The following is a 22,091-nucleotide window of genomic DNA, read 5'->3' on the forward strand; positions in this document are numbered from 1 at the left end:
AGTCACTGGCTAAGCTGGTCACAAGATCCTGAAGTTCAGTAGGGCCCCAGTGATGGACCAGGGAAGGTGACAGAGCCACTAATATCATCTGGGAAAAGCAGGCACTGGGCGATGCTGAATTACAAGAGAATGGGTAATGTTTTATGGAACACGTACAGGTGTGGCCTAAGAGAATCACATGGGAAGTCACTTAACAAATGACCAATACCTGAAGGAGCTGGAGACCTAGGGTTCCCCTAAGGACACAGATATAGTGTGCTCCTTAGTCCTCTACCGCACAGCACTGGTAAGCCTCACAGTAAGGGGCAGCAAGCCAGGTTTCAGTGAGGAAGGGAGACCAAGGTCTGGCTATCAGGGAAATAAGCCAACGGAAGGGTAAGAGCACCCTGACATAAACTTCCCCCATCGTCCTGCAGAGTCAGTTCTACTTAGGCAAATAGCTCATCCATGGCTAATTCACACACACATATTCCATAACAAAATATGTCCCTTAAGATACCGAGTTTCCTGTCTCACTTAAATGAGAAATCACCATGCAAGGAAAAAAATTGAAAAAGCAAATTATGGCATTTTAACTCATAGTCTTCCTTAGTTATAGAACCTAAAGTTTATGTGAGTTGTAAAAATAAGTGTACGTTCCTTGAACAGTTTTATTTTATTTTATTTTTTCTTTTTTTTCTTTATTAAGAAATTTTCTCCTCACTCCACATACTATCCACTGATCCCCCCCTCCTCCCTCCTCCCACGCCCTCATCCCTCTCTCCCAAGCCATCCCACATCCCCCAAATCGAGGTCTCCCATGGGGAGTCAACAGAGGCCGGCACACTGAGCCTAGGCAGGTCCAAGCTCCTTCCCACTGCATCAAGGCTGTTCAAGGCATCACACCACAGGCACCGGATTCCCAGAAGCCTGCCCATAGACCAGGGACAGATCCCGATCCCCCTGCCTGGGTGCCCCCCAAACAGTTCGAGCCAAACAACCGCCTTGGACAGTTTTAAATGGTTAGAGTTCCATCTCAATTTAAAAGATCCCTCTTTCTAATGCAGCTTATAGGTAATATGTGTGTAACTCCTCCCATGGCCCTGATTGACTCACATTCAATGAGAAAGGCTTTGGGCATTGCTGGGAATAAAACATCTGCAGATGCAGAGAATGTCACTGACCACTGGGCTGCTATTGAAAAGATTTGCCAATGTTTCCTTGGAGACAGGAGTTTGTGATGCGGTCCAGTAATGGTAATTCCCCAAGGATACAGTCAAAGCACAACCCAAAAAATGGTGCAGGGCTCTCAAGGTAGAATGGACACTACATTCCTGTCTACCTACCTCCATGAAAATAAGACAATTAACCTGCATCTTCTCTGGAAAGAAAAACCAGGTCCTACCTTCTATAGGCACTGCTTGAGACTTCTCCTTGGTGGTCTGCGAGTAGCTACAAGTCACCAACTGTTTCTGATAGCTTTGTCCCCAAATGTCTGAGGCTCTCTCTGAATTCTGACTGATCAAAATATGCCCTCAATGCAAAAGCTTGACAAGATCAATTAACCAGAGCTGCTTAACCATCTGACTGTAGGTAATATCTTCCAAGACAGTTCCATTCCACCTTGTTCATACTCCTCTTTCCCCTGCCAGCTCCCAGACAACACTCACTGGAAGCCAATCCTTAAGCCAGCCCACCTTACCATTAAATGCCAGGTTGACTTAGGGTCACCTTCCAGATTTAAGGTTGTTTCCTTCTTCCTTAATCCAACAACAGCTGCCTCTCTGTGGTCAAGCTAAATCCATTTAGTTCATTTCTGACCTGTAGATCTTCTGGGGTGGAAAAAACTTTTAAAATAATTCTCATTCTTTAGAAAAACTGATAATAATAGTAATGGTAATAATAATAATAACAATAGTAATAATAACAACAGGCACCCATAAGCTATTAGAAGTCTCAGTTCCCAGTCTCTGCATTATTCATGTGTTCAAGCTGTCATAAAGATAGCAAATTCTCTGTGCAACCAGGCTGGAAAAGTCCCTGCACTCAAATACATTGGTATGCACATTTCTGAGGCTTGGTTCTATTTAACATTTTCATGAGTGACCTGCTTAAAGGAACAGAGAGCAAGCTCATTAAGTTCCTAGATGGGAGAGATGACCAGAACATTAGCAAACAGGATTAGAATTCCCCCAGCCCTTGCTAAATTAGCAAAACTGTCAGAGTCAAGTATGTTCGTTGGGACAGGCAAAGAAAAATCGAGCTGCCCAGAGGCAAGCTGAGTAGAACAAGGTATTGGGAGGAAGGACTGAAAAGAATGTGAACGCAGAAACAGTCTCCTAGTGGGAACTGAACTAGCCTTGGCGTTCACTGAGGACTCTGTATCTCTGAAAATATATTCGGCTCCCCATCCTACAGAGTATGAAAGTAGAAAGCATCCCCACAGGGTTTCCAAGAAGGCCAGGGAGTCTTCTGTCTCACCAGCATTTTACTTGAGATTCCTGGGTCCACTTCATTAGCCCGGTTTTAGGCTCAGTTCATCATCCTATTTCAGTTTACCTTACTACAAACTTCATTGATTCCGACATTAAAGACCATTCATTGCCAGAACACATCATCACAGCCTCCTGCAGCCTCTTCCTCCTCGATTATTTCGGCTCCTTCTTGTTGCTGTTGTTTGATACAGGGTCTCACTATGCAGCTCTGGCTGGCCTGGAACACTCTATGTAGACCAGGCTAGCCTATACCTCACAGAGATCTGTCTGTCTCTGCCTCCGAGTGCTGAGTGAGATTAAAGGCAGGTGCTCCCATGCCTGGCTACTTTGGCTCTTGTTCAACCCTTCCGACTAAACTTCTACTATAAGAAACTTAATAGATGGTTCCTAAACATGTATCGTTCTAACCCTAAAAATAAAAACTGGGTAAAGTGGAGTCTCGGGCTGATAATGCTATAGGCAGAGTTCACAGTTGTCCTGTCAAATGGCGGAGCCCAGCCTTGGATCTCTGTTACAGCTATGCACTGCTAGTACCGCAGTGTAGGTGTTCCAACATGACATGAGTGGACAAAGTGGGTCTGGTTCTTGATGGGGCCAGAGTTTCCAAACTTCTGCTACATTCCATTTTGGAATCTTCAACTTTCAGAGTCTTATCAGTCACCTTGTTCAACCAGTTCATGTTGTACCTGCGAATACCAGGACCTAGAAAATACAATGATTTATATGCAAGTTCACAAGACGTTTAAGCTGTATTGAATAAAACCTTCAAACTTAGTCCAGCGGTGGTGGCACACGCCTTTAATTCCAGCACTCAGGAGGCAGAAGCAAGCAGATCTCTGTGAGTTTGAGACCAACCTGGTCTAGATATTGAGTCTCAGGACAGCCAGAGCTATATAATGAGACCCTACCTAGAAAAAAAAAAAAACCTGAAACTTTCAAACTAATAAATGCTATCCCAACTTCCAGGCCAATGCTCTTTACTCTAGTCATCATTAAGCTGTTTCCAGAAAGTTCTGAGGATACCTGTTTATCTCTGAGGTAGCAGCACCTCTTCCAGAAGTCTTACCTTAGTGTCTGCTACCATGTCTTAGTATCATAAGTAATGCATGGTTCAAGTGGCATCCCTCACTAGGCAGGGTCAAGACATGCCTGGGATAAAAGTCTTGCTTGGGTGAGGCTGTTTCTATCCTGTAAACTTCAAGTTCCCAGATAAGCAGAGAGCCAGCCTCGAACAGTTTAGAAAGTATAGCTCTTCACTAAGTTCGAAGAGTGTAGTTGTTTAGTTTATCTGAAGTTAAAGTTGCATTACAAATCTTCATGTGCCAAAAGGAATCATTTAGGGAGAAGTTGTTCTTCATCTCCCAGGCAAATGGAAGGAGCAAGACTGGGTTGTAGCTCAGATAGCAGGAATAACTTGAAAGAACTTGAGGCCAGCAAAGGCACTGGAATCCCCTTGGCAATCAGATCCAAGAGTGGCATCTTCTGGGCAGTGCTGGACATCGACCAAAGGTGGTAACTCTTGTTGAAAGCTGCGGCTCAGGATCCTGTTCTGAGCCAAGAGGGACACACTGAGTCAGTACATTTCATAAAAATACCCTGGAAGATTAACTGCCTCCAACCACAACTTTTCCAAAGTCCATTTTTCCAAATACCAAACTCCTGGTGGTCATAATTTTTATTATTGTGATTTCTTCCCAGATGATCCGGGAGCCTGTACCTCGTGTGCTGCAGGATATTACATGTAAGTCTGGCCCTCTTTGTTCATGACACTAACTTTTTGCAGCTTAAGCATTACTGACTTAATACCAACTCCAGTGATTAAAGCACAGAGGCCCTGCAGCTTGAAGCAAATGTCCTGTGGGCTATTAATGACTGAGTTTTAGATTTAGTGGTAAGAGTCCAGATGTTTTCTTGCCTTGAAAGGAAGCCTTCCCTTTCTTGGTCCTGGAAGCCATCCATCTTGACACTGGTGTCTAGGAATCTTGCCATGGGTCACCAACATTCAGATCTTGCTTTTTATGGACAAGCTTTAAGAATATATTTGCCTTCAAGAAAGCTGCTTCTCAATGTCTGCATGGGGACTTTGTCCCTAACTAGAGTCAGACATTCCAAGGGAAGCCAGGTGAGACACTTACCTCTTAATTGCCCCCTGGGTGATGAGAGACATGGACCACTAGCTAAAGTGAAATGCGGATAAGCATCAGACTAGCATTCTCCCTTACTAATCTATAAAAGCCAAGTCTGCGAGTTTCAACATCACCTCCTGTCCTAGCTGATCTCCTCTCCAGCTCGCATCACTGCCTGTTTTAGAAAGAAAACCAAAACAAACAGAAAAATGAAAGGGAAGGGCAAACTAGAATAACACACACACAGGCTGCTCGGGTCCTGCTCGACCACCCACAGCTCTCACGTCCACTTTTCTTCCTCTTTCGCCAAGCGTGTAAGAAACTTGCGGTCTCTATTGTGTCAGGAGAGAGAAAAAGAAGATAATGGGAGGCTCTGGTGCCCCTCTCCCTCTGCACCACAAACTAGTGGCAGACCCACAGCTCCACTTTGGCAGGTCACCACCATCTGCAGCCCTATTCTCTCCCCCTGGCAGATTCTAGGGTCTCAGAACAGGCTGGTAGATGGGAAGACAGCGAAAGCAGTGAGCAAAATGGGAGGCCAGCTAAAGCCTATCAAAAGGATGGGCCAACCTAAGTTACCAGCAGACCCCTCAGCTGAAATGCTTGGCTAGAAATATTTCAGATTTCACAGGGTTTTTTTTAATCAGCTATTGGAATGGTTACATATAAATAAGATATCTTGGGGTGGGGCCATGTCTCAAACTAGAATTTATCTTCATATGTACCCGAGGTGCATAATCAGGGCATCATTTTATACGATATTTAAAAAAAATAATTTTGTGCATGAAGCAAAATTTTGCACCATCATGTCAGTTCTGGAAAAGTTCTTAATTTTCAAGCATTTTCAGGGTTTTTTGGGGGGAGGATTAGAGATGTTGTTTTATTTTATATGTATGAATGTTTTGCTTGCACTCACTTGTATATGTGTGCATCACATGAAGAAGGATCTCTTGGAACTGGCAAAATAAACGGTCGTGAGCTGCCATGTGGGCACAGGTCCTCTGTAAGGGCATCCAGTGTTCTTAACTGCTGAGCCCCCTCCCCAGTCCCTGCACTTAGTCTGCTTGTAATGTAGCTTCTCTAGAGTGACTGGTCACTACAGTGACTAACCATGTCGTCATATCAGTCCTAACTCATTCATATAGTCTTTCCATTTCAGAGAGAAGGGTAGGTAAGGGTGCAAGGCCCTAAGTTTGACCCTCAGGACTATAAAAAACACATTCAAAAAAGCAGAGGGAGGATGAAGAGGTGCCCAGGTTGATGATTAGAAGACAAAACCGGACGATATTTAATGAGTAGAAGATAACTGACAACATGTCCTCTGTAATAGCTGGAGGCAAGAGTAGTAACAAAGATGAACGACAGATACGCAGGAGTTTCTTAGTGAGGTCACATGGGAGGGACACACAATGTTCTATGAAGAACTGAAGAAAAAGACCTTAATCCCTTTCTCTCTCTCTCTCTCTCTTTCTCTCTCTCTCTCTCTCTCTCTCTCTCTCTCTCTCTCTCTCTCTCTCTCTCACACACACACACACACACACATACACACACACACACACACAGTGACTACACAGTGACCACACAAGAACCAACGAGAAACTGTATCCTTTTTCCTCTGACATGCACCCCCTACATGTCCCTCCAGTCCAGCTCTGTCCTGGCTAACTGAGTCTTCAATTTGAACCTTGTACAAATGCTTTCCCTGCACCTGCTTCCTCTCCCACCCCCATGACACGTGACACTCACCAGATCACCAATGCATGTGTTTTGTAAAACCCTGAGGAAGAAATAGGCTGAAATAGCCTGCCGTATAGCACTAAGACACTGCAGGAGATGACTGCTTCGAGAAATACACATTTCCAACATTTCAGACTGTTTAGCACCATTGAATAGCTGAAGTGCTGTACAATATAAGCTGTTAGGAAGGGATGCAAGCACTTCCCCTGATGTCTTACTTACTGAGACTTCGAAATTCACCAAAGGGCAAGAGTCAGCCTCACTCCACTGTCCCTCCAAGTGAGTTACAATATTTTGCTGTATGGTGAGCATAGTGGATCATCTGTGCAAGAATCCATATGTGGATGTGCATAGGTATGTGTTTGCATGTGCTCATGTCAAGACACTTCCTTGTTGTGAATGATCTGGCCACAGACATTCTGGTGAGCTGCTTGAACTCAACAATGAGCCATCTCTGCCTTTTTTTTTTAAAACTACATATGCCTTGTTTTTTGGATTTATTTATTCATGTATATGTGTGCTCTGTCTTCACTCACAGAATAAGAGGCAGACAGATCCTATTACAGATAATTGTGAGCCGCAATATGGTTGCTGGGAATTGAACTCAGGACCTCTGGAAGAGCAATAAATTGCTCTTAACCACTGAGTCATCTCTCCAGCCCCCTATCTCTGACTTTCTAAGAGAACTGCATAAACTATCTGTCCCAAAAAACTTTTCTTGGTCCTACAATTAAGGAGATGTTGGACATGAGGCTTGAACATTGTTTCCTATATGTAGACAGTAACAGTAAGCAGTGGCTTCCCTGTGGGATTTGTGAACAGATTTGAAGGAACTGATAAATAAATAAATCAGTCTCAGTGACCCTCTCCTCCCCAGCCTCCTCCCGGCTCCCCTGATAAAGAGATCCTCCGAGGTCCAGAGGAGGTAGCTAATGACTTGGTTTGGTGGGGCAGGCCAGACCAAGTGCAGGTTTCTGCCCTTGACAACCAATCACCTGTTCACCATGCTACAGATAAATGAGCATGAGGAGATCAAATAGTGGTGATTCCCAGCACAATACCAGCCGGTCTCATGGAAACATGGCATCATCTTTCCTAGGTTTGAGCGGCATTGTTATAAAGTCTGTCCTGAGAAGACCTTCAGTACAGAAAGGGAATGCAGAGCCTGTGGCACTAACTGTGGCAGCTGTGACCAGCACGAATGCTATTGGTGTGAGGAGGGCTTCTTCCTCTCAGGTAAGCTGGACAGTGGTGACCCCCAGGGAAGAAAAGGCTGTAGGGTCCCAGCAGGCCATTGTGGCAATGGGAGTACTCCTGGGATGGATTTCAGGGTCTTTGTGTGCTGGCGCCTATGGTCCACGGAGGAGTTTTAATGTGGTTTGAAAATAAACATTAGTCTGAACTACTTCCTTCTGCATTTAGTATTGAAGCGTAGTTCACATTTCACTAATTCATCTCAAGTGTCTCCAAGTTGATGTTGAGTAGGGAAAGTGGGTACTGATATGGCGAGAGCTGAAAATAAATGGTTGAGAACTGAAGTCACCTGGGCTATTCTGTTCAGGGTCAGGGCCCTTTTCTTGAGGTGAAAACCTCATGTTTTCGAAAGGAAAAAAGACATGTTACAGATTCATGTACACCATATAATTGAACGAGATCCTTTGTCTTGGGTTTTGGTCAACTCATTGACTTTATTGGAAATAGATAGTTGGGACAGAATTTTACTATGAGTCTTCCAACTGGAAACTGGATAGCCCAGTGATCTTGAATATTGAGAATGGAGAATACTACACACAATACTCAGTCGGTGGTTCATGTTTTCTCCCTCTCTGTCCCCGCCCCTCTGTGTGTGTGCACACTTGTGCATGAACACGTGTGTGTGGCATGTTTGTGGAGGTCAGAGGACAACCTCAGGTTGCCTCCGTCTTTTGTTTGAGATAGGCGCTCTCACTGGCCTGGAACTTTGACGTGTAGACTAGATTTACTGGCCAATGAACTTCCAAGGACCTGCCTGTCTCCACCTCCCATCTCTCCATCACTAGGATTTCAGGGGGCCCCACCATACCCGTGGTGCCCAACTTAAGTGCAAGTTTTAGGGGTCCAAACTCGGGTCCTCACGCTTGCAAGGCAACCACTTTGCTGCCTGAGCCATCTCCCACCCCTCAATAGTTCCCCCTCCTCTTTCTTTCTGAGACAGGGTCTGTCTATGCAATCCTGGTCTCAAACTCCCAGAAACCCTCCTGCCTCTGCCTCCTGAGTGATGGGATTTAAAGTGTGTGCCTCAATAGTTCTCTTTATAGGCTCATTTTATGTGTAGTTTATTAACGCTTGTAGGTATTAAAATCTTAATTGAAAGCTCCTTGCCCTTAACTGATGGCAAGTTCATATGTAAGTTAAGAAGAAAAAAAGAAACATATTGCTCTTATTAGAACGTAGTCTTTGATTGAAACAACCTAAAGCCATCTTGGTTTGCACACAGGCAAAAAAAAAAAAAAAAAAAAAAAAAAGTCCTGATATCTGCCCTTGCATAGCTCCAGAAGCCCAGTTGGCCAGAGTCCTTCCTTCATGCTTTTTCCCTGATCTTCCACAGGTGGCAGCTGTGTGCAGGACTGCGGCCCTGGCTTCTATGGAGACCAAGAGTTGGGAGAGTGTGAGCCTTGCCACCGGGCCTGTGAGACTTGCATTGGCTCAGGCGACCACCAGTGCAGCCGCTGTCCAGAAGGTCTGCAGCTGTGGCGCGGGGCATGTATCTGGCCCACCTGGCCCCAAGGAGGGGAAGGCAGGTTCTGGAACGGTACGTACCTGGCAGAGGGAGGCCCCGTACCTCTTCTGCCTGCCTCCTCTTCAGCACTGTTTCTGAGAAATGTATTCTGAGGGAGAATCACATTTCCTCCAAGACTCCCAAGTCTCAGGGAGCTTGTGGAACTCAAAGGGAGCTGAAGTAGGCATGTGGCCAAGAAGGGCAAAGCAGAGGGCAAGATAGGACTGCTCTAGAGGCAAAAGAGACCCAGGACTACAGAAGGATGACCTGGGGTGGGGCCTAACTCCCGTCTTCTCAAAGGCTTCTGAACAGCTTCCATCATGCGCATGTATCTCTACAGTAAAGGAAACCTTCAACCTCGGGGTGGCCTTTTCAGTGACCCTGACACCTTGGAACTGATGCTAAGCAGACAGTCTTGCTGGAGAGCTGGCACTGGCCTTTGGAAAGCTGCCCTCCCTGGCTGGGGTGGGGACATACCACTCAGTGGTACGGTACTTGCCTAGTGTGCATGGGGCCCTCCCTGGATTTGATCCCCAGCATGGGCGATGGAGCGGGGAGGGGGGCTGCACTCTGCAGTCCACCTTGGTCTTCAAGGAGGTGGGAGGGAGGAAGAAGAAATGTGGGAGCTGGGACTGGCAGGAGCTGCAGCTATTCACTCCTCTCTGCATCTTTAGACTTGGCCTCTCCACCTTTGCAGCCCTGCTATGGGCTTTCTTCAAGGTCATTGCAGTCTTTCTAGGACATCTCCATGTCTGAGAAGGTTAAAAACCCAGGTCCTTTGTATGGGCGTAGGGGTCTGACTTACATTCAGCTACACTATGAAAGATAAAGGTGCTTTCGAATTTCAGGGCAAGGGTCCACTCAGTACAGAGACAGTGGCCGCTGTAGGAAAGCACACCGAGACAAGGAGGAAGGTTCCCTACTGGTTTCAGAGGAAGGGTTTCGTAGCTGCTGTCCACTGTGACACTTCTGCGCATATCTGATTTTCCTAAGACAACAACCAAAGGCCAGAGCACCCCAGGCTGTTTCCGACACAGGGCTAAGAAAGTTACTCAATCCAGATTGGGATATCTTCTGTGAATTATAGCTAAACCAAAATGCTGAAAACGAGTTGGTCTGGCATTTGGGCTTTAAGAGGTAGTACAAGCCAAGAAGGAAACAGTCTGGTGCTGTGCTTCTTGCCCTGAACATCTGTATTTTATCTGGTGTCCAGATGATGAAAAGATGCAGGGAGCCAAGAGTCAGAGCCGATTCGACTCCCCAAACGATTCCATGTCTCTTCAACTGGACTACGCATTTTGCAAGCAAAAAATCAGACTTTGATTGCTCCCCATTGTGGGGGCACCACACCCAACCTTCCATTCTCCCCCACCCCCCAGCTCCCTGTGATCACGGTGCAATGTTTTTGAAAAGAAAAAGGTTTTATTTCATTTGGGGAGCCTCACACTAATAAGGGAGTTTGGAAGCAGATGAGAATGTTTCCCGTGGCTGGACAAAGGCAATAAAGTCGATGACATAGCTCCACTTTCCATTTCTGTGGTCTATGAAATAAGACATGCAAAGCATTACAGAGAAGGGGGATATTTGTTCACCAAGCAAGGTAAAGCCCCAGCGCACCTTCCCCGCACAGCTGAGAGCACTGAGGGCCAGTAAGTGGGAAATGCATCCCGCTAAGTGCGGGGAAGGTTGACGCCAATGCTTACTTCTTTTCTGCCTGCTTCCCCTAAAAACAAGGTCAGGAGTGTAATCGGATAGGGGAGAATTCCAGAGAGCAAGCACTAATTAGCCACACCTCTCGGATGATGAGGACCAGATTTCAGTCATCCTGGGTCAGTCTCGCGGAAGCCTTGAACAAATCACAGGGTGTTTACAAGAGAACGTAGCTGGCTAGGTGGTAGCAGCCAGGTCTTCAGTCCTGTTGTTTGGGCTTTTTAAAAAACAGATTCAGATGCAGGTAGAATATTAGGATGGCCTGAACTTTAGCCCTCTCCTTCTCCCACGCTTCTTCCAACAGACGCACTGCAATCACGTTCAGATCCAAAGGTCATGCCCAGATAGTGAGCATAGGTCTATGTGTGCGTGGGGAAGTCACCTTGAGACTAAAGGACACTGGGTTCACTCAGCTTTTTTCTGAGCACTGTGGCTAATCAGGACCACAGTGACAGCAGCAAAGAGAGCCATCATTCTTTGTCAACTACCAGGAGTGAGTTCCCCTCTCCCCAGAGTCCGAGGGTGGAGAGATCACCACCCACCAATGCCTGCCAGACAAGTCCTGCAGCCAAGACCCTTGAGTCTCAAGGATGGCAGCTCTATTATGCTTTCTAGCCACCAGAAAAAGTCACAGGAAGGCCCTTGGCCCCACTCACTAACACTGTGATGATTACTTAGGCCAGTGTTCCTAAATGACAGGAATACTTACAGAGTAGGTGACCTGCATGTAGCACTGTTCAACTGTCCAGGAGCAGCAGGACATCAACTTCCAGAGACGTAGCTTTACCAGACCTGGGAATGGAAACAGTTTCCCTGTCACTGTTAAAGCTTTCTGCTCTTCTGAAGCGCTTTTCCCTCTGGTAGTCTCAGAAAGTTCCTGCAAACATGGCTGAGAGTCCCCCAGCCCACCCATTTCCCTCATTGATTAGAACCAGATCATAGCCGCCTCTAATTACAGATAGCAACGAAGGACTAATCTACAAAGCACAGCTTGGTGAACAAACGTTTTATCTTTGACCACATCCTAACAACTCACCGCTAGCTGCTCTTTGATCTTAATTCCCAGGCCCTGGGAAATACTGGAGTCCATGAATTTGTGCGAGGAAAGTCAACCTCTTCATGGAGAGATAAATGTTGTGTAGCAGCAACTGCAGATGACTTTGAAGATCCCACGGATACCTGATTCCTAGAAGGGATTTAGCCATCTATGTGTACAGTTGCCTCATATAGGAAGGATGGTAGCATTTTTAGTGACTTAACCAATAGGAAAGCTGAGTATAAAGAGCACATGCCCCTGTGGGGTAACCAAACCTTTGGCACAGTGCTACAAAGGGACCAGTCGTACTAGCTTGCGCCGACTGTCAAACATGCAGGAACTGTGCGTTGCCAAGCCATTGACAGCCCGAATTTAGCTATAGCAGGAACGTTTACACCACAGAAACAGACAACACTACAACTCAGCGTTGTCCCACCAGCAGAGCACCACTTTGACCTCTCTCAGATGACTTGAAAAATGAAATGAATTGCTCAGGAACCTCTCCAGTGCTGGTGGGCTTTCACGATAGGCCGACCTGGAAACTTCCAGTGTGGCTGAATGGTAGAACAGTTGCCTCCTGTGCGTGAGGCCCTGGGTTGGATCCCAGCACTGCAGACAGGTAACAGTAAAAATAACCACAGTAAGAGCAGTGACTCCAGAAACAGCGAGTCCCGCATTCAAATCCTGGCCCGGCTGCTCACTGCAGTGTAACCCTGAGTGTGTTCTTACTCTCCGAGCCTTAGCTCCCTCGTCTGTAAAATGAGAGCATGAGACCACCACCTACGTCATCTTGGGCCTGAGGAACTGTTTACACCCCCCAGAACATTAAGAGTCCTGTTTCCTGACCCTTTGACTGGATCGAAACACCAGTACACTTACACAGCTGTGTTCTCTGGATCACAAAAGGAAATAACTGGTGAGGGGGAGGGGCTCTGAAGAATAGTATTGGTCTAGAGAAAAAAAGAGTCCCAGAGAGCAGGCATTAACAGAGCAGCCAGGATGCCTCAGAGCCAGAGTCTTGACCGGCAACAAGTGCATTCCCTCAAAAATGTGTATGCAGCTTCATTATAATAAGAACCACAACAGACATGTGGGGCCAAGCAATCTACAACTGTAACCAAAAAATGAAATATTCATAAATATCCATAAATACATATGCAAAACATTTTTAAAAAGATGCCTCCAAAGGCTATGACAAAAGGAAACATCTATAATATTTATAGCATTGAACGGCACATGCAGGCTCAGTGTCCTACATGCAGAAGGTGTGAATGATTCCATTTCACAAGTCCTTACACCTTCCACATCTCTGGGTGGATTTGTGTGCCGTCGAATACGCAGCAGATATTTCTGGGAGGTGGGGGCATTGGTGAAGCTTATCTTCTTTCGGGTCCCTCTGTCATTAAAACAAACACTTTATTTTTTTAATAAAAAGAAGCTGTGCCCCCTGAAAGCCCATCTTTGATGAAGAGCCCGCTGCAGGAGCAACGAAGGTGGACAATTCAAACCAAAAGAGGTAACAGGGAACTAGGGAGGAGACGGTCACCGCCCCACAGCCATCTCCGCTCTGCAGAAAGCAAGTCCGGCAGCCAGAAGGCCAGGACAATAGGGATACGGAAGTCATGACAGAGGAGACAGGAGGGCCATAAGAAATCAGTGGACACTTGGGGAATCTGTGCGATCCAATGGCAGAGGTTCCCGTTACATCTAAGGCCGTTCTCGATGCCTGGGAAAGACCATCGAAAGAGCCAGATGGCTGGACTGGGAGCTCAGCAATAGGGCGCTGCCTAGCAACCAGGAGCCCCTGGGCTCCAGCTCCAGGCTCTATCCCTGCAAATCTTTAATGGGCTAAAGAAGCAACATATGCCTTCCTGGTCACTGCGGTGTCATTTGAAAATAGCAAAGACTGGAAAGCTAAATGGCTATGATAAAAGAGATGGGGGTGATGCCTCCGGTTAAAATACTATAGAGCTGTCAAAAGGAACAGGGAGGTTCCTAACTTCTCAGCAAAGCCTGCTCTCCAAAAGATGAGTTTTAAAAAAGAAAGGCAAGCCAAGCATTATGGAACATGTCTGCAACCCACGTACTTAGGAGGCTGGGGTGGGAGGTGCACAAGTTCAAGGCCAGCCTGGGCTACATAACAGGATCCAGGTTTTTTTGTTTTGTTTTGTTTTGTTTTTGTTTTTGTTTTAAATAAAAGCCACAATACACAAATAAAAACAAAACCCACAATGCACAGTGGTAAGCAGTGTGAATAGAGTTAATGTGCAGATGCAGATATAGAACCAGATGACTATTCATTATTCAATGTGAGAATAAGAAGGACCTTGGTTTTCTTTTTTTTTTTTTTTTTTTTTTTTTTTTTTTTGGTTTTTTGAGACAGGGTTTCTCTGTGTGGCTTTGCGCCTTTCCTGGGACTCACTCTGTAGTCCAGGCTGGCCTCGAACTGGCAGAGATCCGCCTGCCTCTGCCTCCCGAGTGCTGGGATTAAAGGCGTGTGCCACCCCCACCCGGCTGACCTTGGTTTTCTACAGTTGCCTGTGACTGTACCACTTTCTTGATTGAAGAGAATTCTTTTCCTTTCCTTTTCCCACTCTTTTTCATCAATGTTAGTAAGGTTAGAATTTCTGGAGTAGGGTAAAAATGGGAACTATGACCGAGGTCAAGATTTACTCGCTGTGACTGTGGATAATCTACTGGATGCAGCTGTTGCTTAATTACTGTGAACTGCTTGGTCAGAGCTCCCTCTGCTGGACGTAAGGGGACATTGCCGGATTTTATATCACGTTTATGCAGTCAAAACAGCAAAATGGCCAGAACGTTAAATATATACAATTACAAATATACTAGTGTGGATATCCATTGCATTTCACAAATATACTAAAAATAAAACTCATATCTTTGTGAATAAGACACTTTCATATAAAATGAGAAAGTCCACAGAATCAGCTTGTGGCCAGACAGCATGGTTTTGCAGGACCCACAAATGAATGTCACTCTGAGCATCCCAGCATGCTGCTGCCTTCCTCCTGCCACTTCTTATGATCAAGTGCTGTCTCCAGGTGGAAAGGCCGCAGGGGCAGAAGAGGCCTGACCTTTGTGACAACTGCTGTTGCCGATCTGGGTGGCAGCTTGGGCAGCCATCAGACTACATGCATTGTGTGTGTGTGTGTGTGTGTGTGTGTGTGTGTGTGTGTGTGTGTGTGTGTGCATGCTGCTGTGTACATCGCATGTGCATATTGCACACTTGCGTGCACACCAATCATATCTTGCTACCTATCTGTACTCCACCCTAGTCTCGTCCCCAACAAGGCTCAGTGGCTTTATAATTAATCCTAAGTGACACCATAGAAATCAGGCCCATCCCCCGGTCCCCATCCCAGTGGCCTCAGAAATAGGGTGGAAGAATGATTGAGGGAAAGAAAGGGAGAGGGTGGAAATCGGTTACTAAGTCCCTGTGCTAAGCACTTCACGTGCACTGTCTTATCTGAACACTGTGTTAAGCACTTCACACACTGTCTCACCGAGCACTGTGTTAAGCACTTCACACACTGTCAGCATTAAGCAGGACACACCCTCTCTCACTGAGCTTCACAGTTCTACAAGGAAGGAACCATTTTCTGTCATTTTAGAGATGTGGAAAGCAGGACTCTGAGACTTTAGTTACTGTATCCATGGTTACCCTACCCACAAGCTGCACAGCTGGGATCCGATGGCAGGTGTGAGCAGAGAGCCATCTTCCAGACTCCTTGGAGAAGAGGGTCAAGAAAGAGAGGAAGAAGGCAGAGGGGAAAGGGCCAGGGCCATTAGGACCACAGGAGATAGACTCTCCTGGGGGTGGCATGCTGCAAAGATCTCCATGAGTACCGAGTGGGGCAGATGAGGCTGCCCTGCGTGTATGGAAAACTGTCCCAGGAGTTTTCTGAGGTGGCTTCCTGGAAATGCTTGCCTTCAGATGCTCTCAGAGGGAGAGTGCAATTACAGGAACATATGGACACACAGACACACAGACGTTCACCTCCATGGTCCGAACTGGTGAAAGCAGCATGATTTGTTAGCTCATAGTGTTAGGACTGTCCTGTAAGATATACATTTTCTGACACTGAATGGATGCACAGGAAATCTTGATAATCGGTTTCCAAGGAAAGAGTAAGAAAAAGGAACGAATAAGTTCTACATTGTAGCAGTGGGTATCAGCCAGCAGTTAGCTAGGGTAAAGTTGAGAAGAGGAGCTGAGTTATGGTGAGGCCTTCTCCAATACTGTGATATTATACAACAAGGCCAAGTCTGACTTGTCTCTTGCCCCTACAGATGCAACGAAGCAATATCAACCTTGCCATTCTTCTTGTAAGACCTGCAACGGATCTGCAACTCTCTGTACTTCATGTCCAACAGGTCAGTGTGGAGGGGGAGGCGATGGGATCTGAACGCACGCACCATCATCGTGCCTGCACATTGGCACAGTATTGATCTAGTCCCGTCACAGCCTCCTATCACAGAGGCTCCTGGGGACACACACAGCAAAACAGTGACTAATCATCAAAATGGGCCTCCTGGGACAAAGAAATGCTCCTTACTCTAAATGCATGGTGAAGCCTTGGGTTGACTTGGCCACAGGATTTGCTGGAATCGGTGGGTACTTCAGAGTTATAGACAAGTAAAGTTGAGATCGAGGAGAAGTGTGAGGATGAACACACTGTCTTCTTCATCATCGATCCTGCATTTAGTGCTAGGAGGGGAGGGGAAGGGTAGAAACAGAATAGGCCGTTTCCTAAATCTTACCTTTTTATGGAAATACTGGGTATAGATAACGTCCTCACCATAGATTGTCTATATAGTGCTATGCTCCCACAAAAAATATCATTAGGGGCTGAAGAGATGGCCCAATGCAGTGGATAAGAACACATATTGCTCTTGCAGAGAACCTGAGTTCAGTTCCCAGCATCCACAACCACCTGTAACTGCGGTTCCTGAGGATCCGATCCCTGTGGCCTTCATGGGTACCTGCACTAGTACATTTACACACAGACACACATGCAGACATAATTAAAAACAAAATAAAAAGGACATTTTTAAAAATTATCATTAGCCAGTTGGCGGTGGTGCACGCCTTTAATCCCAGCACTCGGGAGGCAGAGGCAGGTGAATCTCTGTGAGTTCAAGGCCAGCCTGGTCTACAAAGTGAATTCCAGGACAGGCGCCAAAAGCTACACAGAGAAACCCTGTCTCAAAAACCCAAAAAATAAAATAAAATAAAATAATAAAAACTATCATTAGAAGAGCCATGTGTGAATGCACAATGTTATTAATACCATCAACCCTTTTATTCCCTGGCAGTGGGTTCCAGTAACATCCATGAATATGTGAAACCACAGCAGAACTAAATCTTTTGTGTACTGTTTTTCCTGCACACAGTTCCTATGACAAACTTGAATTTAGGAGTCAGACACAATAGGAGAATGTCAGCGGTTAATAATAAAATGGAAAAGAATACATGGTAATAAAGGTTTAACAACTTCGAAACCTTCCCTTCTACAGTTTTGACTTAGTATTCAGGCCTGACCCCAAGTCCCTGGGGCTTTGGCTAAAGCCCTGAGTAAGGGTCCGTTGTAGAGAGAGCTGACAGGATGCATTTAAGACGGTAGATGCTATGTCAAGGCTGGAAGCATGTAAGCGGCTACACCCAGATGCTGAAACAAGATGTTTTAGAATTTTAGCTAAGATGGTTTTAAATTTTATTATTATTTTTACGTTCTTCATATATTTGTTTATTGAAACTATCTTACCGTGTAGCTCAGGTTAGCTTGGAGCTTATTATGTAGCAAAGGCTGGCCTCAAACTCACAGATATCTGCATGTCTCTGCATCCCAAGTGCTGGGATTAAAGTCACGCGTCACCACACATCTGGCCCTATTTTTTTTATATCATTTTTTTTCATTTTTGTACGGTGTGTGTGTGTGTGTGTGTGTGTGTGTGTGTGTGTGTGTGTGTCATACACCAGTACATGTGCACATGTGTGGACATGCATGTGGAGACTGGAGGTCAAATCTGAGTGTTGTTTCTCAAGATGGCGTTCCAAGTTGAAGTTTTGTTTTGTTCTGTTTCAGATAGGTCTCTCATTGGCCTGGGGCTCACCAATTCAGCTAAGCTGGTGGGCTGGCCAGTGAGCACAGAATCTTCCTTTCTCTGTGTCCCTGGTCCTGGGATTACAAGCACTTGCCAGTGTGCCCAGCTTTTTACATGGGTTCTGGGGCTCAGACTCATAGTCTTATCTTTGACATGTTAAACGTTTTACTGAGCTCTCCCTAACCTCTTAATTTTTAAAAATGTATTGCATCCATTTATTTATGAGTGTGAGTGTGAATATGCCACTGCGTACATGTGGGGATCAGAGGACAACTTGCAGGAGTTGGCTCTCTCCTTCCACCATGTGGTTCCCAGGGCTTCCATTCAGTTACTAAGGTTTGGCAGCAAGCACCTTTACCTGCTGAACCATCTCACCAGCCCACGTTTGGTTTTTAGAATAACAATACCATCCTTTCTGATTAAGTACTCATAGAAATGGAGCGTGTGTTGCAGTGGAAGATGTCTGGAAAGTTCGCTGCCATGTCGGGCTCGTCCATCACTGATTGGGGGGGGGACAGGAAAGGGGACCCCCATGGAGTGGCTCCCATGTGACTGCCTAGATGACAGGGCTGATCAACAGGACAAAGGGAAGCCCTGTGGTGACCAGTATCTGATGTCAGACTGTATAAAAGCAGCAGGGCAAAGTCCCCTGTGGCCAATTTCCTTCCCAAAGATCGAATGAATCTAAAGGATTAATAAAATAAAAATAAATAAATATTTTGCAAGCCTGAAATAGTGTCCAAATACCTGAACTTTGAAAAAGCTTAAAAAGAATAGAAGAGGAAAGAAAAGAAAGAAAAATGTAAAGCCTCTATGGATGTCAGTCCTCAGGATAGTGTGTGTGATATCAGGACAGACCATGACAGCTCTTCTCTGCCCTTGTGTCCTGATTTTCAGGTACATACCTGTGGATGCAGGCCTGTGTTCCTTCTTGTCCCCAAGGCACTTGGCCCTCAGTTAGGAGTAGCAGCTGTGAAAAGTGTGCTGAGGACTGCGCCTCTTGCTCTGGACCTGACCTTTGCCAAAAGTGCCTGAGTCAGCCAGACAACCTTCTGCTCCTCCATGAGGGCAGGTGCTACCACGGATGCCCAGGGTAAGTGTCCTCCTCCCTCTGACGTCCTGCTCCTGCTCATTCTCCACAGCACCTCGGAGCAGCTCCTTCCTCTTCATAGAACTCTCTCTGTACAGTCAGAGCACCCACATAAATGGTATTTGTTGACTGTGACATCCCCGTAGGCCCACAGCAGCCAAAACTTACAGAAGGCCAGTGTCAACACACGTATTCTTGTTCCTGTGACAGGAGTCATGTGACCTGAATGTCACAGTCATGAGGGATGTATTTTTAGAAAAGCATCATTAGGCAATCTCATCAGTGGGTGAGTGGCACATTGCTCTTAAACAAACCTGAATACTGTAGCCTCCTACACACAGGGTCTATGTGGTGTGGAGTGTCACGCATGAGGCTCCTCATTGACCAAAATATGTTTGTGTGGTGCCTGGCTATTCTTTTCCCACCTTGTATCAGTAATTGAATTTTCTCAGTTCTCTTCTGCATAATGAATACAGAGTTGTGATATGAGCCTCTTCTAAACTGTCAAGTAGATGAGTTATTAATTATAAATAGTAATGGTAGGCACTGTTCCTGGGGAGACACAAACAATTGTCTATTCACCCCAGATAGGGAACCAATGACAGACCAAAATATGACACTACAAAAAATCCAACTTGGGGGATAATACCTTTTTTGAGGTTACTTACAAGCGTATGGATGAGAGGTTACTTACAGGATCAGGGACAACACAAAGAAAGCTGTATTACCAAAAACTCACCCCAGGATGGGTGATAACTCATGAAACCTGGAATCCTGGAGCTCTCTGCATAACTTATAGGCAGCTAAGCAGGTTGGACAGTCTTATTTCCTCATCAGGGCCTTACTGTTTGTGTAACTGTGGGGGGGGGCATGTATATTTAGTCAATTTCAGGGACTTCCTGAGACTTCTGAGTTGCTTACTTCCTGGATTTTAATTATTCTCTTTTCAAACCTCCTGAATCTCAAGGAGCTTCCCTTGGGGATGGAAGATTTCAGTTTGGGGTGAATTGCTTCTTGAGGATGATGCCTAGCATTAGCCTTCTATATAAAGTTATTTGAACATGAGCACTGTAAAACCAACAACAACCAATCTCATAATAGAAACAGCTGTTTATGGACAAGTGCATACCACAACAAAGTGGATATGCTGCATGGAGTAGGACCCTACTGAATCCTTAGTCTAGTAGGTCAAGTTTATACCAGTCAATGGCATATTCATCCAGGAACAAAAGCAAAGTGGTACAACATCACTCGCATACACACACCAGGGGGATGAAGAAATTCTTTAGAAACAGCCATGTATTTTTATTACGTGTGGTGCCCAGCCACTGTGCTAAGAATTTCAGACATACCATTCCATAAACTCTCACATGAATGCTATTGTTTCCTGGGAGTGGCACAACCAGTAGCACATATATCATAAAACAGAAGTGAGGGTTAAAGATGAACTTCCACAGTCACTGTTCCCGTCTAGCCTGTGCCACCTTGGAACTGAAACAGTCTTCATGTTCCTCATGTAGTCACTATTGTCTGTTCCCAACTCCTTCATGGTGGATCTCTGTGAGTTCAAAGCCAGCCTGGTCTACATAGTGAGTTCCAGCACAGCCAGAGCTACATATTGAGAGACCCTGTCAATAATAATAATAATTAATATTAATGATAATAATGATAAATACTAGTAGATAAAGTGCTTTCTGTACAAACAAGAGGACCTGAATTTGATCCCCAGCACCCACATAAATGCCAGGTACTATGATGAACACCTATAATCTTGGTACTGAGGGAGCAGAGACAGGGGAATCTTCAGAGCCCTCCAGCCTGCCAGTCTAGCAAAAGTGATGAACCCCAGATTCAAAAAGAGAGATCTTGTCTCAAAAATAAGATGAATAATATAAGGAAAGGCCCCCAACGTCAATCATTGGCTTCTACACATACATGCACAGGTGTGTACACAGGAGCACATATATACTATACTATAATGCACACAAATAAAATATAATATAAAAAATATATAGTCCTAGATCCCTTAAATGATAGTCACCAAAAGCTGTCTCCAGAGTCAAACCTGGTTTGAAATCTCTATTAACATATCTGTGTGTGTGTTTGTGAATTAAAATATTTTCTATTGTAAATTAAAGCTCTAATCGAGAAAAAAGACAATTACAATTTGGGGATAAATAGGAAATCAGACAAATGACAAAGTTTTAGGCAAATTCAATTGCTTTAAACAAACCAAGTTCCCAAGGAAGATGCCCACCCCTTTCATTCTATTGTCATTTCTAGACATTCTTTTCAGAACCTTCCCTCAGTGAGGCTTGTGGGTTCATTTTAATTGACAAGAGCAGCAACCTTTCCTTTTAGTCTGAATCCCTTGGTCAGCAGCTGAGATTCATCTCTAATTGGTCTAATTGCAATCTCCCTTCTTTTCATAGGGGCTTCTATGCAAAAGATGGTGTTTGTGAACACTGTAGCTCCCCTTGCAGAACATGTGAAGGAAATGCTACCAACTGTCACTCTTGTGAAGGAGACTTTGTCCTAGATGGTGGAGTGTGCCGGGAAACTTGCCCTGAAAAGCATGTGGCTGTGGAAGGAGTCTGCCAGCACTGTCCAGAAAAGTGCCAGGACTGCATCCATGAGAAAATTTGCAAAGGTACCTGGAGGCATCCTGATGGAAAAGAAGTCTCTCTCTTGCACAAAGGAACACGTCAACAAAAAGAAAGGAAACTGCCAAGGCAATTTCTTTTTGCAAAAAGGTTGTGCTATGACCCAAGCTGGTCTAGCAAGCACACCAAGCAGGAAATCTGATAGGTTTTTATCCTAATGTAGGAGTATTGTGTCTTTCCCTCATTGGCTGGGGTCCTGCCCAAGTCTTTCACAGTTGGCTAGTTTTCAAAGAATTTGTAGGAAAAAAAAAATGAAAGAGGTGAGACAAGTGGTCGGCCTCTCTGGACCATCAATTTTGAGGAATGTGGAGGAGGCATGGGGCAGCTCTTCATAAGCAAAAGCTTTATGAGGTGGAGAAGAGAAAAAGATT

General features: G+C 45.3%; 1 protein-coding gene across 1 annotated transcript in view; it reads left to right on the forward strand.

Moving 5' to 3' along the window:
* Positions 1 to 22,091, forward strand: part of Pcsk5 (proprotein convertase subtilisin/kexin type 5) — a 456,194-nt gene that overhangs the window by 403,413 nt on the left and 30,690 nt on the right. The window contains 7 exon segments of the mRNA XM_052762773.1: positions 4,173 to 4,215; positions 7,437 to 7,573; positions 8,925 to 9,128; positions 13,277 to 13,357; positions 16,153 to 16,236; positions 18,865 to 19,060; positions 21,490 to 21,707. Of these exon segments, the coding sequence (XP_052618733.1) occupies positions 4,173 to 4,215; positions 7,437 to 7,573; positions 8,925 to 9,128; positions 13,277 to 13,357; positions 16,153 to 16,236; positions 18,865 to 19,060; positions 21,490 to 21,707 (963 nt within the window).

This window comes from Peromyscus californicus, unplaced genomic scaffold (genome assembly GCF_007827085.1).
Source record: "Peromyscus californicus insignis strain IS unplaced genomic scaffold, ASM782708v3 Scaffold_4__1_contigs__length_199733344, whole genome shotgun sequence".
Lineage (NCBI taxonomy): Eukaryota > Metazoa > Chordata > Mammalia > Rodentia > Cricetidae > Peromyscus > Peromyscus californicus.